Source organism: Linepithema humile, chromosome 2, assembly GCF_040581485.1.
Source record: "Linepithema humile isolate Giens D197 chromosome 2, Lhum_UNIL_v1.0, whole genome shotgun sequence".
NCBI classification, from domain to species: Eukaryota; Metazoa; Arthropoda; class Insecta; order Hymenoptera; family Formicidae; genus Linepithema; species Linepithema humile.
This window is the reverse complement of record NC_090129.1, coordinates 25,840,321-25,856,539: the sequence shown is the minus strand read 5'-3', so window position 1 is coordinate 25,856,539 and position 16,219 is coordinate 25,840,321. Positions and strand designations below refer to the sequence as shown.

General features: G+C 41.5%; 2 protein-coding genes across 9 annotated transcripts; both read right to left on the bottom strand.

Annotated features, from left to right (window-relative positions):
- Positions 1–291: 291 nt before the first annotated feature.
- LOC105667851 (zinc finger protein Xfin-like) lies at positions 292–14,145 on the bottom strand. 5 transcript variants are annotated; one of them, XM_067349591.1, is made up of 10 exons: positions 12,493–14,145; positions 10,413–10,547; positions 9,905–10,115; positions 9,398–9,809; positions 8,646–9,118; positions 8,244–8,569; positions 7,880–8,151; positions 7,406–7,679; positions 7,115–7,300; positions 292–7,034 (listed from the first exon to the last, which is right to left on the bottom strand). In XM_067349591.1, exons 1-10 carry the CDS (start codon positions 12,772–12,774, stop codon positions 2,901–2,903), a joined length of 6,705 nt encoding a protein of 2,234 aa, XP_067205692.1. In that variant the 5' UTR covers positions 12,775–14,145; the 3' UTR covers positions 292–2,900. The 5 variants fall into 5 exon arrangements, with proteins under 5 accessions (XP_067205692.1, XP_067205693.1, XP_067205694.1 ...); XM_067349592.1 differs by having other exon boundaries at positions 8,244–8,572; positions 9,398–9,803; positions 12,493–14,144; XM_067349593.1 differs by having other exon boundaries at positions 8,244–8,572; positions 9,917–10,115; positions 12,493–14,144.
- Positions 14,146–14,953: 808 nt separating this feature from the next.
- Positions 14,954–16,216, bottom strand: ND-B16.6 (NADH dehydrogenase (ubiquinone) B16.6 subunit). 4 transcript variants are annotated; one of them, XM_012360003.2, is made up of 5 exons: positions 16,079–16,200; positions 15,931–15,971; positions 15,684–15,858; positions 15,436–15,586; positions 14,954–15,331 (listed from the first exon to the last, which is right to left on the bottom strand). In XM_012360003.2, exons 3-5 carry the CDS (start codon positions 15,781–15,783, stop codon positions 15,124–15,126), a joined length of 459 nt encoding a protein of 152 aa, XP_012215426.1. In that variant the 5' UTR covers positions 15,784–15,858; positions 15,931–15,971; positions 16,079–16,200; the 3' UTR covers positions 14,954–15,123. The 4 variants fall into 4 exon arrangements, with proteins under 4 accessions (XP_012215426.1, XP_012215427.1, XP_012215428.1 ...); XM_012360004.2 differs by having other exon boundaries at positions 15,941–15,971; positions 16,079–16,198; XM_012360005.2 differs by lacking the exon at positions 15,931–15,971 and having other exon boundaries at positions 16,079–16,216.
- Positions 16,217–16,219: the final 3 nt, after the last annotated feature.

The window sequence follows — 16,219 nt, the reverse complement described above, 5'->3', positions numbered from 1 at the left end:
CATATAAAAACCGTACAATCGTGAGAAATTTAAAATAAAAAAATCTCGTAAATAAAGAACTTCAATTTTAACATATTGCAATTAACTATACATATTTCCTAACATTTGTATCTATTTTTGCAATGTACTTTATGCAGAATACATAATAAATAATTCAAGAGATTTATATTAACTAACTTATAAGTGATAATTATATTAATTGAACAAAATATTCGTATTAATTATATTTTTTTACGTACCTGTTGAACAATTCTTCGTACAAGCGTTTGTAAATAATAAATAAAAATAGTCTTATAAGTTTCGAGGGCAAATTTTATTTCAGCAGAAGTCTCAGGAATAGTTTTAGATTTCCAAAAATGTAATATCATCATCATTCGATAAGAATTAATCTAGCAATGTATGAAAATTGTAGCTGTATATAATTTTGGATATTGTTAAAATTATATAATAGTTTGGACGATCCTTATATTGTAGAAGTGTAAAATCGGGCAGGGTAAAAAAAGTAATTCATTCTGCAAAAACACATGGAGAATAATTATTGTAATCTGAGTTGTGAACAAATATAATGATAATTTATGATAAATTATATATAACGTCCTCGCACATATCTGTATTAGACAATAGATATAATTCGCGATCCACTTATTGCAGAATGAGGAGATATTTTAAACAATTTCAGATAATTAAACTCACATGTAAATGACTCTTTTTGATTAATTTTTTTGTTACACTGTAAAGTCCGCTCAGAGAATAATTTTTAGGTGAACTTATGTAAGCGCGGATACGAGCTTTCATGTATGATTCATTTTAAATGAACACGCAATATTTAATTGAATTATGCAATATAATAATATAAATGCTTTTTTAATGACATTTCTTAGAATTATTTTATAAATTTAAAATGCAACAGTGGTCGCATTTAGTAGCACTAAACTCGTAAATAAAAAAAAACGATATACGAACACGATAGAACGTTACGAAAAACCATATCTTAAAATTAATTTAAATTTAAATTTCAACTCCTCTCTGCAAGATCAAAGTAGATCGTTTATATATAATCGCATAATACATATGGCAAATCAGTGTTATCATTCATAAAGTCTAATATACCTTAGAAATTACTTTGGAATGAATATAATAAATAAAAAGGAAAAAAAGAGATCGCTGACACATGTTATTAGAAATTGACGAATGGTAAATAATACCAGCCGTCTGCATTTTGTCATCTCTAATATGGTTTCCAACTCTTACGCAAATCTGTGAAATCAAATCTCTCAATCCAAATACAACGATTCTATGTTGTTTCTCTCTTGATATTATTCGCCTCTCAAACTGAACAATTGACAAACCCGACAAATACGGTTGAATTAACACACGGCGTCACGAATGCCTTATGCTTCTTGGTTTAAGACACTTTGGATTAATTTTCACGATATAACACATTTTAAATTTAGAATCTTGAACAAATTAACGAATTATTTGAATATTTTTAAAACTTCTAATCAACAGTTATATACGCGTGAACATTTCTGCATTTGATGCGAGTGTGAAGTTTAAAAAACGAAGCAGTTCATGACGTCGTGAGCGATGGAAAGCAATTGTTACCGCTCTAATCTCAACTAATTGTTAAAGTATGATCGAGGTATGCTTTCTTTCTTTAATATATAAGTATTCAGTCACATCTGTATCGTTTGTTGTACATTCATACAAGCTCTGTCATGCATACGTACAAACACGCTCGCATTACGTAACTGTACAGATTAATTCTTTAAAGCTATTATTTACATTAACTCTTCTTTTCTTTTTACTTCCATAAAAATATAGCAAGAGACTGCGCGATTTTCGCTTCTTTACGCTAAGAAAAAGAATAGGACGCTAAATCTGTCTTGACATAAAATGTGGATGGTACTTGTTGCTTCCGTTGTAATAAATTCGATTTTTTTTATACGCATAATGCATGATAGTCAATCAAGTGTTTCAGTATAATTGTGTCATCATTAACTAGAAGACAATCTGCATAAGGAAACAGAGAAAGTTGAAGTTTTACGAGAAATTGGTCAAGCGCGTGATTGCGTATAAATAATGGCATTCAAATTTACGCGTTTCGTTTAATGTTCTTTCGACGCAACTTTGCGATGTTTTCTCTGTCATGGTTTTCTGCTTCCTACACGATTTTAAATACTTAGCCAGTTTAAAAAAAGAATTTCTACACGATTTGAGAAGAAAAAGAAGAAAGACTTTGACACACTCTGCTGACTTTTAACTCTGGCGCATTATCATTCCTTAAACGCGGCGTAGCCGCTATCATCGTTAAATTCATGAACTTGCGTCATATTGTCTAGCGGATGGCATCTCACGTAGAACGGCGCGGACATGCAGTATGTATTATTGTCAAAAAATTACTACTCATGTAAATGAACAATACTCTATAATCAATTTCTATCTTTGATACTCTTCAGATCGAAAACGTGGAAAAAAAAAAAAAAAAAAAAAAAAAAAAAAAATTTATAAATCATAACTTCCATAACAGTACTTAAACATATTATCTACAGTGTTCAATAACGCAAAACCGTGTCATTCTTTAAAACGATCAGTGGCATTTCGGAAGCTTTGCAACGTTGCGTAAGTTGTGAGCGCAACGCCCCTGGCAGATCGATGAAAATGAAATCTCGTCGTATAATCTTCTTTACGCATACTCTATCAAAAATCCTTCGACGCTACAAGTACTCTTCACTTACCCTACTGTACAATATCTTTCAAGGTACATATGTATGTTTTTTTTTTTTGGAGAATCTTAATTATCTTAGAGTCGTGTGTGTGTGTGTGTGTGTGAATTATTTTACACTTTGTTACAAGTTTGTAATCCTAGTTACCTCTCCCGTTTTGGCACTCGTGTCCTACTACTTCTGTGCATCACTACTGTTCTCTTCGATTTCACCCTCCATACTGTCGTCGTTCTCGGACATCTCTTGAACGTAAGACACACCATCTTGCATCTCGTCCATCTGCATAGTGTCGGTTTCATTTTGCGTCGCATAATCTTCCTCCTCCTCTTCCTCCTCCTCTTCCTCATTCTCGATCTCGTAAGCGTTCTCCGGGTAAATATACTGCGTCGTCTCGGCGTTAGAGTCTTCGTTATCGATGTCTAGCATGTTTTGTTCTATCAAGATCTGATTACCGTCCGCATCATTAGCCACCATCAACACAGTCCCGTCCAGATTATGTATCTCGTGCACTTGATTGTCTCCACCGTCGTCCACTACATTCTCATTCGTAGAATCCTCCTCGAACTCATCGCCCTCGTTCACTTTGTACTCCTTCTTGAATTCGTCGATTTTCACGTTCATGTCGTCGGCATTGGCATTGTCATCCCCTTCCAAGTCGTCCTCCCACGTCACAGGTAAGTCGTTGTTGTTAGTCGCGAAGAAGTTGGACGCGTTCGACGGAGCGTCCGCATTCTCGGCGTCGTTTGGTATCTCTATCATCTCGCACTTCTCTATTTTGTCGATACTCAGCGGAACCATCGGACTTAGCTTGTGCCTTGTGCTGTTGTGCTCTTCAGATTCGTTTTCCGCTAACAAGGGCATTATTGGGCTCAAGACGGGCGGTCCTTCGTCATCCTCCTCACCATCTTCTTCCTCTTCCTCTTCCTCTGCTTCGCCTTCGTCCTCGGCGTCGCTATCGACTTCGCCTTCACCCTCGCCCTCACCCTCGCTCTCACCTTCTTCCTCACTTTCAATCTTGATCTCGTTCTGTTCTTCTTCTTCTTCCTCTTCTTCTTCTGCTTCTTCTACTTCTACTTCTGCTTCTGCTTCTGCTTCTGCTTCCGCTTCCGCTTCCTCTTCCTCTTCCTCTTCCTCCTCCTCTTCCTCATTTTCATCATTCTCTTCTTCTTCATTGTTGCTGTCCTCAGATAAGTCCACGCTCACCTCCATTTTAATCGATTCTTCGTGATGCGCTGCCTCAAATTTGTTAGCGTTTGCGGAAGTGCCGGAAATCAATAGATTATTCAAGTTACTTTGTTTAGCTTGTTCTGCACCCGTCACTACGGTTTCCACATCGTCCTCAACGTTTTCTTCCATCGGCGAATTCTCTTGAACGTCTTCGCCGTGTATTCTGAACCTATTGATGCTACTCATTTGCGGCACTTCTTCTTTAATCGCATGCACCTCCGCTTCGTCCGTGTCCGATTCGCTGTCACTTTCGGAATTACACGACACAGTATTATTGCTCGCTCTACTGCTGGTCCTCGTGCCAGACTCGTTCCCGTTTTCCTCCTCTCCTTCTTCTTCGTCCTCGTCCTCGCTCGAGCTGCTATTACTATTGCTATTACTATTACTGTCAGAGTCATCGCTATTTTCCGAGTTGTCCTCCTCACTATTGCTGTCTTCTTCGTGGATGCTCCTGCTCGCTTCACCTTCCGATTCGAAGTCCGCTTCCTCCGCCTCGCCGATGACCGACGTCTCGTCGGCGATCAGGCTGCCCTTTTCGTCGTTCTCGTTTTTCACGTTATCCTCGTCCGCAGCGGCGTGATCCACGAACTCCGATTTGCAGCTGCAGATCGCCGCGTGCTCGATAAGCTTCTCTTCGCTGGCGAAACCTTGCTCGCATCTCTGACACCGGAAATTCCCGATGTGGATGCTCATGTGAAGCAGCAATTTACTTCTCGCGTTGTGATACCTGCCGCACGTCTTACAGGTGAAGTTGTTACCTTCTGGCGACAAAACGGGGGCGTGCTCGGCCTTCAGGTGATCAGCCAAATCTTCGTAGGATTTGCACAGCTTCAAACATACGCCGCATGTGACGGCGGCTTCTGCGCGATGGAAGCGAATCAAGTGCTGCCACAGATGTTTCTTAGCAGGCCACTGTTTGCCGCAAACCTCGCACGTGCACTCGGTGTTGGTCGACTCGTCGTACACCTTGCGCGAGTCCTTTCTCGAACACTTGCCGTTGCTCGGCTTCATCTGCGACAACGGCATGAGATTCGGCACGGGTTTCTGCGCCGAAAGTTGCAAATTGATGTCCTCGAATAGATTGAAATCGGGAATGTTCAAGTTGGACTCGTTCGCCAGCGGCATCGGTTCCTCTCGCTGAATCTGATTATTGTTCTTCAGATGAGACTCCAGAATCGACGTCGGGATGTTGTTCGGAATGTCGTATCTGCCGACCGAGTTTCGCCGCGTGCACACGCTGGTGTGATTCCAGTAGAGAGTCTTGGTGGTGAAATGCTTCTTGCAATTCTTGCACTCGAAGTTGTTTCTGTTCCTCATCTTGCGCTTGCCGTCGCCGTCCTTTCTGAATTTCTTGAACATACGAACGGGATCGGTGTTGTGCACGTTCTGATAATGCTTGGCGAGGGTCTCGAGATTGAGGAAGATCTCGGGACACATCTCGCAATCGTACGTGTCATTCGGCGACCGTTTGCGTTTGCGAGAATCGCTCAAGCTGTCGTCGCCCATCTCCTCGTCGTACTCCAAATCGTCCGGTTCCTCCTTCACGATGATGTCGGGTGTGTCGTAACCTTCTCTCTTCACACTTATATCCATCCTATATTCGAAAACGGCTAATTGGTCCTTCGGAACATTGTGCATATGCTCGTAGTGGTCGCGTATCTCGCTCTCCTCCGTGAAGACCGCGAGACACTGTTTGCACGTGAGAAAAACTTTTCCGTGGCACTTCTTCGTGTGGTCAAACGCCTTCCACTTGGACGCATATTGCTTGCCGCACACCTGACACGTGTTCGGATTGGAAAGTACGCTGCTGTGCTCCGTTTCGACGTGCTTCTTCAGTTCCTTGGGATCCTTCATGGGAATGAGGCAGACGCCACAAGATACGCCAATCTCGTTTCGATGCAGCGACAGAACGTGCATCTTCAGTTTCAGCTTGTTTTCCACGGTGTCGCCGCAATAGTCACACACGTCCGGATTGGTGTGATACTTGTGGTCCTTTCGATGGGATTCCAGATCCTCCTTCGTGCGGAAGAGTTTCTTACAGTTCGGGTGCTCGCACGTCAAGTCCGGATGATCCATGTGCTTGACGCGGTTGTGCGTCATGATGCCCAGTTTCGAGGTGATTGTTTCGTTGCACAAATGACACGTGTACGTGCTGTGGTGATTTTCGATGTGCTTCTGCAGACTCGCACGGTCCTTGAATATTCTCTCGCAGGCGCGGCAGCGCGTCAACAGCGCGCTGGGATCTTTGCGGTAGTTTTGGCAGCCTTTCATGTGACGGCGAAGCAGGTAACGCTTGTGGAATCCCTTATGACACTTCTCGCAGTAATGCATGACGCCGTCCTCCATGCTTAAAGATTTCGAAGTGACGAAGTTCTGACTGTCTTTATCGGGCTTGTGAATCTTCGCGATATGCGCTGCCAGATGTTCCCGCGACGCGCTTGTCTTCGAGCAGTACGGGCAAGTCACGTCCGCGTGACCCTTGTGCACTCTGTTCACATGTTTCCACAAATGCGACGTTCTGCCGTAACACTTGATGCACAGATCGCATGGGAAGAGACGGTGTATCGTCCGTCGGTGATTGCATAAACTCTCCAGATTGGAAAACGCCAGATCGGGACAGAGCTCGCAGTTCAATTCGATTTCCACGGCGCCGTTGTGATCCGGTCTGACCGATTCGTTGGTCGTCTCGTTGAGGCTGCTATTATCACAGGCAGTGTCCGCCCCTACCGCCGCCTCCAAACCGTGGATCTTCCTGTGCCGCGACATCTTCGACTTGTTAGAATACGGCCGACCGCAAATATCACAGCTAAAGTCACCATTGGTCAGGGGCCAGTGTTTCGTTCTCACGTGCGTACTTAACTGTATCACGTCGGAGAATACTTTCAAGCAAACACCGCAAATCAGAGGTACCGTGTCCGCGTGCACGCCCATCACGTGTTTCCAGTAATCGACACGGGTGGCCCACAGTTTCCCGCATATTTCGCAGGTATTCGGCGACGGGCCTTGCACCAGATGATGCTGTATGTGGTCGTTGCGCAACGTTTTCGTCGCGAATATCTTCCCGCAGTTCTCCCATTCGCACTGAAATGACGACACAATCGGAAATTAGAATAACGCGTGCGACGGAAAAAAATTATCTTTTTTCCGTTTCTTCAACTTACCTTAATCGAAGGTTCGTTACTATGCATATTGTTGATATGCAACCAGCGTTCCCATTTACTGGAATGAGAAGTGCCACATACTTCGCACATGAAAAATAAATGCATTTGCGTCCTATTGCTGTTGCCGTTAACACTTAACGCATTTCCGCTCCCAGCAGCGTCCCCTATCGAAACTATTTGTTCAGACTGCAACACACAAAACTTTTTCGTATCTCGCACCACTTACGATATCGTTTTACGTCAAACTTGCCACAAAAACTTTTATTGAAAGGTACGGCAGATCTTACAAACCTTGTGAGCATTTCTCTGATGCCGTATAAGATGATCCTCATTTGGAAACGATTTGTAACAAATGCAGCAATCGACTTTCTCGTCTTCTTCTCCATCCATATCTTGTAATAATTGTTCGTTTCCTTCGATACCATTTAAATTCTCATTGTAGTAATTACTATTTAATTGTACAAAAGTTGCAGGATCATATCCAGGATCGATATTGTGTATAGAGACGTGGGCGATTAGCTTCTTTCTCGAGTCATGCTGTCTACCGCATATCGTGCAACTGTACCTACATTAGCAGTTAGAAATAAATTTTACAACTATATTCCACATATTTATACCTGAATGTTTCGGGTAAAATTAATTAGTTTAATTGAAATAATGGGATATATGAAAAAAAAAATGAGAAATGTTATTTGAAACGATAAAAGTTGGAAAACTGAAAATAGAATACAAAAAGAAAGTAGACAACGTAAAATGCTAGCGTACCTCCTTTGCTCCGATATTGAACGCTGAGATACCCCATGGTACATATTGACATGATTCTGCAGTTGTGCGTTATCAGAACAAATCTTTAAACACACACCGCAAGCAAATGCAGCAAGATCCTTGTGTGTTGCTCGTATGTGCAACCATAACGACGCTCGATCACTAAAGTCCCTCGAGCAAACCTCGCATATAAATACTGTTTCGATTTCTACATTGTCATCGTTGTTCTTCAAGTCTTTGTCGTCATAGACAATGTTGTTCTGCACATTTATCTGTCGAACGTGATATTGTACGCAGTAGTACATCAACATATGTCTCTCCGATATTAATAAAAAGCGCGGACTAAAATTTCTCGTATCCTTACCTCGGGTGACGGTGGGAATTCCGGTGATTCCTTCATTTCGCTTTGGTCATAAACACTAACATCTATCTGGTCGTTCCAACTCTGCGACATTATGGCCGTCTTTAGACACTTGTCGCTTTCAACGAAAGGAGCAGGATCGACGCCGTGTAACGTTAAAATGTGCTTGCTCAAGGAAGTCTTCAACATAAAATCTCTTTTGCACAGCAAACATATATACGGTTTCTCGGCTTCGTGTATAACCTCGTGCTCTTTCAAACTGTCGACTGACGTGAAATTTTGCGAACAAAAATCGCAATACCATCTCTTCTGGGAATTTGTTTCGCTACCTTCTGAAAAACACATTCAAAATTAATTCTAATTCTATATACGAGAACAATTATAATTTTAATGATAAAATTTTACCTGTTTTAACTATTTTCCTCGGCTTAGAACTGGTTATTGAACCATCATCATCATAATTGCGCTTCAAACTGTCTCCTTTAGTCAGTGCTTGTTTCAATATAGTCAACTGTGGATTTTTCGCCAGTTTAGCTTCGGCACTCCTAAAGTCTTTATTATCGTCGTCCGAGTCTAAACTCGTAACATCAGACGTATCGACCAAATTCTTGTTGCTCTGTGCTTCAACTTGTCCCAACAAATCAGTGCGTTGCTCCTCGACGCATATCTGACGGTGCGCGTTAAAATCTGCTAAATCCGTAAAAACCATTGAACACTGTGCTATTTGGCACTGATAACGAGTCTCTGTGCGAGAAAAGGAAACCGATAACTCTGGCGGCGGTGGTAGACCAGCGTGTCGTGACTTTATGTGCTCGTCGAGATTGTATCGTGTTGAGTAAATGCGCGAGCAATACGCACAAGTCACAGCAGGATGTCCCCTGAGATAAAAAGTGCCAATCAAATACATGAAAAATCTCCATTCAAATTGAATTGTTAAACAAAAATATAATAGTATATTCATTTTGCATCAAAAAAATTAATTATCTGGATCATCCATTATCCATAGAAAATCTTGTGAAATTCTTAAAAACATAATGTAATTAGATTTTTCGGTCTACTAAAAATTTTAACAGTCAATACATTACATTGCTCACGGCAGATTTGTGCTAATTTATACGTATAAAATTATATGCTGCAGATTGCTGAAGCTTACTCACCGATGAGTTGTGGAAACGTGTCCCCAACGATGCTTCGCAGTAGAATACGATTTATGACAAAGATCGCATTGATACGGCCGCTGATACGAAGTGTGATCGTCGGTGATTACTCTTTCGCCGATCACGTCACCCTCACCCACGTGAATCCTCGCATGCAAAGACAAGTGACCCTTGGAGCTAAACGCCTTGTTGCACAAAGAGCAGACGTAGACTTCGTGTTGCTGTGATATATGCGGAAAGACGGCGGCGGCGTCCTGAGTGGTCGCGGCACTCGGATTGCTCGTGCCGCACTCTTCCTCGTTGTCTTCGGTTACCATCGGTGTCATTTCCAAAAAGTCGCTGGGATTCGTCTCCATGTCCATTTCGTATTCATATTCCGATCGGCGGTCTTCCGAATCGTCCACTACTGTTGCTTAATAAGAAAAAAATAACGACAGATAAGCGATAACTTGTCTCGGATAAAACGAAGGAAGAATGGTAGAAGTAGTGAAAAATATACAAGCATACCTTCGTCCGTACCTTCACTTGTATCGAGAATCTCCTCTATCTCGGGATCCGCTTCGCCGTCGGAATTTAATCTCGGCGGTGTACCTAATGCCGCATTGGGATTGACCACTGGCGCCTCTGGGATAAGTATTGGCATGTTTTCCTTCTCCTTGAGAAGCTCCGCGTGCACCTTGCCGCATTGCGCGCTATCATTTGCACCGTCATCGCTCGCCTATGATATACACATAATATGACGATACCTTTTGTAATGTAATGCAGTTTAAAATCATCTTCCATATTTTCTTTTTATCATAATTTACTTGTAATCGGAATGTTAAAAAAAAAAAAAAAAAATACCGTTTTTCTTGTAATTTTCCAGCTGGTGCAAATTTCAGAATACAAATCTAGTGAATAAAGTTTGATAGCTGAACTATAATTTATTCAATAATTTTTGTCAATCAAGAGCAAAAATATGATAATTAGATTACTTAAATATTTAATTATTTTAATAATAAATTGAGACACTTACGCCTTCTGTTTTTGGCTTATTCTTTTGCAGCCAAGCAGCTGCGTGAATGCACGCAGTTCTAAAGTCATAAAAATTTTCCAAATTAAACATGCATCGATAACACACGACATTCGGCAGAGAATCATCTTCCTCTATCTGAAACACAACAATTCCGACATTTTCATGAAGCTTTTACATTAATACAGTAACTGATGGCATAATAAGTTTAATTTCTTTGGCTCTCATCACATGTGTTTCTAAACACTCCATTAAAATTAATCAAATTAAATTCATTGCTAGCAGTATCGAACATAATAAAACAATCTATTGCAATCATTTATTATCTATAATGTCTGATATTTAAAGAGCCAATATCGATGTTATATAAATATACATATATTTTAAATATAAATTTATTTTCAAAAATATTTTAAAATGTTTTTATATCATTGAGTAATAGAAGATAAATTTAATTTACAGAATCTTACAAAAAAAAAAAAAAAAAAAAAAATTTACAAAACAAGCACCGCTAAGAATAATCTTATGTCAGATATATAAACCCTCCTTCATGACATAATTATTGGATGTATTATTTTTATTTTATCGTATCTGGTTATTATATGTTAAAGTAAAACCGTCTCAATTGAAATTATCCAAATTAATCTACCATTCGTAGATGTAAGTATACCGTTATTTTAATTATCCCTCACATCATTAAAAGCTAGAAAATTCTTCACAATAAACGTCCGCGCTAACACATTATTAAAATGCACGTCGTACATCGTTATGCGAGTATCTCGTAATAATCAATTTGAATAGATGAAACTCTCAGATGTGATTTACAACTTTAAGACGCGATGAGCAAACTCTTAAGAAATCTGCGAAAAATTCTCGATAAAAATACAGCGCGCTTTAATCCTTAATTATTCAAGCAAAATTGTACTCTCTATTTACTCTTTAATAATAACTTTATTATATAGTATGAGGTGCTTTGGGATATTTTTATTAGAAAATAAAGGTCTCGAATAAGCTACATGCAATAAGTTAAGTATAATAATGTTAACAAGAGAATTGGAGTTTTTGCAAACTAATTGTGCAGGATTATTAAAAATTCGAGATATCAATCTCTCGGTTTTTAATAACGGTATATAGTTGTTTTTATCCGTGCGTTAAATATATATTTATTTAAAAGACTTGGCAGGAATAATAGAAATGATACCGAGAAGACCACGTGTTTCTAACAAAGCGTCGACTCCCACTTTCGACTTGAGAAGAATTAAGCTTCACGTGTTTACTCGGACTATTAAAGCCTGTAGCGTATATAATAGACCCCGTTGGACATGGGATTAATAAAACGATGATAATTCCGGCGGCACGGTGCACGTGACCTTTAAAATATCAAAATGCATAAGGTCGAAGTGCGGCCAGAACGCAGTCCGGCGCGCAACCGTTGTCGCGTCGCACTACGCATTAGCGTCGAGATGGATTGACCTGACGACGACGGCGACGATAACGTACAACGGCAGCTGAGTCTCGGTGGAGGAGCGGTAAATGTGCCGTGGCGGCAAACAAAATGTCGCCGGCGCATCGCGCGACGGGGCGTCCCTCCACGCGTCGTGCCGACCTCGCCGCCGTCGCGTCGTCCTCGATAAGCGACGGTCACCGGGTATGGAATTCGTCACCGAGGACGCCGCTCGATGGACGAGCGTGCGAGCGAGAGCGCGATGGCCGACGGCGATGACGCGTCGGCGGTGGGAAGAAAACCTTCACCCAGTAACGCCCCGTCGACGCCGAACGAGTCGTCCGTGAATCTCTCTCTCACTCTCTTTCCGTCTCTCTCGCGTCTCGGAGGAATGAGATCGAGGACGAGTCGTGCAGGGCCACAAAGTGCCGAAGGAGGTGACTCAGAGACGTAAACGAAATCGAGAGAGGGAGAGAGAGAGAAAGAGGGCGAAAGAGAGAGAGAAAGAAAATAAGGGACACTGAGGAACAAAGAGAGAAAAGAAAAAAGGAGAGAAAAGTAGAGCGAAAGCGAGTTCCACGAGGATAACAACGGCATCGCGAGGAGCGTGGACAAAAGAGAGAAAAATAAATAACTCACCTTGAACGGCAGGCACGCCTGTATCTTCTGAACGAGTTGCCGATTCTTGCCTTCCTCGCCGAATATGTCCATCCTTACGGCGTCGAAGGAGGCGCACAAACGGCAGAGCTGGTTGTAAGACTTCCTATGCTCCGTCATCGCCATTGCGCTCTTCATTGTCGCTCCTAACGCCGACGTCGATGTCGGCGTCGATGTCGATGTCGTCGATGATGATGTCGTCGTCGTCGTCGTCGTCGTCGTCGTCGTCGTCGTCGTCGTCGTCGTTGTCGATATCGTCGCCATCGTAATGTCGCTGCCGCTCTCTCGAGAAAGCCTCGCGTCCCTCGCACGCTCTCTCTCCTCGCTTCCGCACCAGCGTCACCGTCGGTGTCGACGGCAAGACTGTGGAAAGCGATGCGCGACGATGTTGTCGCTGCGCTATCCTCACACACCCAGCGTGGCCGGACGGACGGGAACTATGATGGACGACGACGTGTAGCACTGCCAATCGTACCGCACTGCCCGGGACAGATTGGCCCTCCGCCGACCGTTGCCAAGCTGTTCCGCCGCTAAGGCCCACACTTCGTATTGCGTCTTCGTTTACCTGCCTACGTGCCAGCCCTTCTCTGTCTCTGCACAACTACCTGCCCTCATCGGCCACCAATCGGCCGAGGCCTATGCGTCGAGCTGCTATCGCCTCCTGCGCTCCTCTAACCACATCTTTCGAGACGACGCTGCCGCTGTGATACCGCTCTACCCGGGGCTAGGCAGCGCACCACACTGCACCACACCGCACCGCACCGCGCCGCGCCACACCGCACCGCACTCTGCCGCGCCGCACCGTACCGCACCGGTTGGCGGTCGGTCGAGTCGAGTCGGGTCGTCGTTGTCGCAGCCTCGCGCGTACGTTGCCGCACGTCCCACTCGCTTTGCAGCACTTCACACTCACCGTCGCAGCACCGTTGCCGCTTGCTGCCGCTTCCTGGCGATCTCTGCGACAGTGGATGCTCCGGACGTCGCCATTTTGTACACAGACACTTGTTTCGCTGCCGGCGGGATGTCAGTAATGCGCGGCCGACCGTTTGAGAGTAAGCGGTAGGCACGACTGGGCGCCTAAGCGCATTTTCAAAGATTCCACTACCTGAGTCTACCCGGTTCACGGAAAAACCGATGCCAACGCGCGTGACATTTTTCGCTCACGCGGTCCGCGCGCACACGCGCGTGTATACGCGACGTACATCCACGTGCTCCGATAGCGCGGCATCAATTGGCGATTACCGTTCGCGCGAATGAATCATTGGCCACGCTCTAGATAGGAATGCTAGTCGTGAGAACTTCAATACCCCTTTCCCCTCTCCTTCACGGACGATCAGTTTAGCGTGAATTAATGCGTTCTTTTTATCGCATTTCGAGACAATTGTCTACAAGTTGCGTTTTCATAGATTCGAATTGCAATCTGAAAGAGTTGTGAGCAAATATATTTGTTTAGATTGTATACATTTTTATAAAAATGCATCTTGCTTTATTGATAAAAACGTCATTCAAATTTTAACTTGTGTAATAGTTTTTAAGAGAAATTCTAAGGACCATTTTTTTCAACAAAGTTGGAAGCAATTTTTTTCTCGGAAATACCAAGGAAAGCTGTTATTCGTCATAACTTTTCAATGTTGACGTTAGATAATTTATATTTGTCAAATTGATAATAGATAGACAATGTCTATAGAGATATCTTGAGATATAAAAATATCAAGAGTCAAATTTTCTTGAAGTCGGCAAAATTTATTGTATAAAACGAATGATTTATATTATAAAAGAAATATATATACCACAAACGTTTCAAAAAACTTACTTCTAAAATCGTCAGAAAGTAGAAAGTAGAGTACAAGATCTTATCCCAATTCTTTTCTTCAAGAACAGAAAAGGAATATCATGACATTGTAAATCTTTTGTCAGTCAGTTCCTTTTTCTTACATAGAGTGAGATAATGAGAGATTCCTTTTTCCATCCTTTTCTTAAAAACACAGCAGGCAGTCTGACCTGTGTCAAATAAAAAAAGGCTATCTCTCCGGAAGCATCCAAAAGTTTTAAGAATAGAATAGTTGGATATGAGCTTTGGATATACATTTCTTATAGAAAGGAGGCTCGAGATCACGATGCCAGTTTCACACATCATTTCAGAATGACAAGCTGTGTCGACAACATGGCGCAGCCAATCGAATTCATTCTTCCCATTTGTTACCACCTTAGTAAAAGTATATCTTGTCAACCAGTTATTCTTACATCATTGACATTTAACCTTCTAAAAAAGCTTTTTCTGAAATCAAAGTGGCGATAACTGCACCATGTGTAAATATTCCATTTAATTTTCGGCATGCTTAAAAAAAAAGAACACATCAAATGACACGTCACTCTTTCTCAAACTTTTTTTTTTTTTTTTTTTAGATAACTTAAAAGATTCCTAAAGGAATATTGATAGATGGGATTGTAATATAATGCTTTTATTCTGATCTGTGGATTCAAAATGTTATTTATGATAATTTATAATTTACAATCTTTATACTTCTCATTATTATTTAGACTACCTGCACTAGCTGTGCTCCACAATAAGCCACAACTGACCAGAATCGTGAATCTCAAATGCTGGTGATACTCTTATGTCCATAGATGACGCGTACTACGTGACATTAGGAAATCTGGATCAGAGTGAGCAAAATGTTCCATGAATAAAGGATCCCTATATTGATTTTCGTCATCCAGGAAAAATATTGGTTCTCCATAGTATGTTCCAACTTCCCATCTATCAACATTTTTCATTAACTCAGCTTCCTCATCTCGATTACGCCTCATTTGCTTCAAGACACTGCAAAAAGAGATAAATTTTACAAAATTTAATACTCTATTAATTACGTACTTTGTTTCGTTAATTAAAATATATTAGACTAAAAGTACATATGAAATTCTTACGCTCTGTCACGTTCCGCTAGCAATGCTGGCCATATAGCCAAACGTGAACTTCTCATCTCGATTTGTTGTCGTCTGATCAGTTTAAAATTCAGATAATAGCAATAGGCACCGCTAAGTGTAACGGTTAAGAAAAGTCCAATTGTACTCCTTGCTATAAAGTTTTATAAAAACATCATTACGTAATAGTGTTAACTCACTTTTTTTTAACTTTTTCAACAAACTAATTAATGGTAAATTTGTCATTTTACCGCCAAGAATGCTACGTAGTTTAACCCTTTCTGTTTGGATAGAAGCATAGCCTCCTCTTGGTGGAAGATCCTGCACTCTTTTACCCGTTGTTGTTGCCATTTGCGTTAGTTTTTCTGGGTTAGGTTAGGTTATTCGGACTAGAACATCACTCAACTATCAGTACATGGAAGCACTCTGAAAACATTTATTCGCTATCTGTAATGTTTCACTCGTTCCAAACAGCTGATTGTGAATTGTTATGAATACCAGTCGTTACGTTAGCAGTTTGATGCTAATAATAGGCAGCCCTGCAAGGACAGATATCAGAGAGTATGATAAACTAATTCCAAGATGTTCACTGCTATCAGACACGAAAACACTACTAAATGACAAATCAAGCAAAAACATATTTTACCTGACAATTTCACATCAAAAGACGTAAACAATTCTGCAAAAATGATATGCGAATATTAATAAATAATATGATGGTGTTTTTCTCAACAATCGTCAAAGTAAGATGCTCTCACGTACACACCGTATGCACAGCGCTATGAAA

Bases quoted from the DNA above. Each gene is read 5' to 3' on its own strand.
- LOC105667851 (XM_012359933.2), bottom strand. From the start codon at position 12,774: ATGGCGACGATATCGACAACGACGACGACGACGACGACGACGACGACG. The intron at 8,152-8,243 runs GTAAGGATACGA...CACGTTCGACAG, and splicing joins AATTCCCACCGTCACCCGAG to ATAAATGTGCAGAACAACAT. The intron at 7,301-7,405 runs GTTTGTAAGATC...TGTGTGTTGCAG, and splicing joins ATCAGAGAAATGCTCACAAG to TCTGAACAAATAGTTTCGAT.
- ND-B16.6 (XM_012360005.2), bottom strand. From the start codon at position 15,783: ATGGCAACAACAACGGGTAAAAGAGTGCAGGATCTTCCACCAAGAGGA. The intron at 15,587-15,683 runs GTAAAATGACAA...AAAACTTTATAG, and splicing joins ACTACGTAGCATTCTTGGCG to CAAGGAGTACAATTGGACTT. The intron at 15,332-15,435 runs GTAAGAATTTCA...CTCTTTTTGCAG, and splicing joins CTAGCGGAACGTGACAGAGC to TGTCTTGAAGCAAATGAGGC.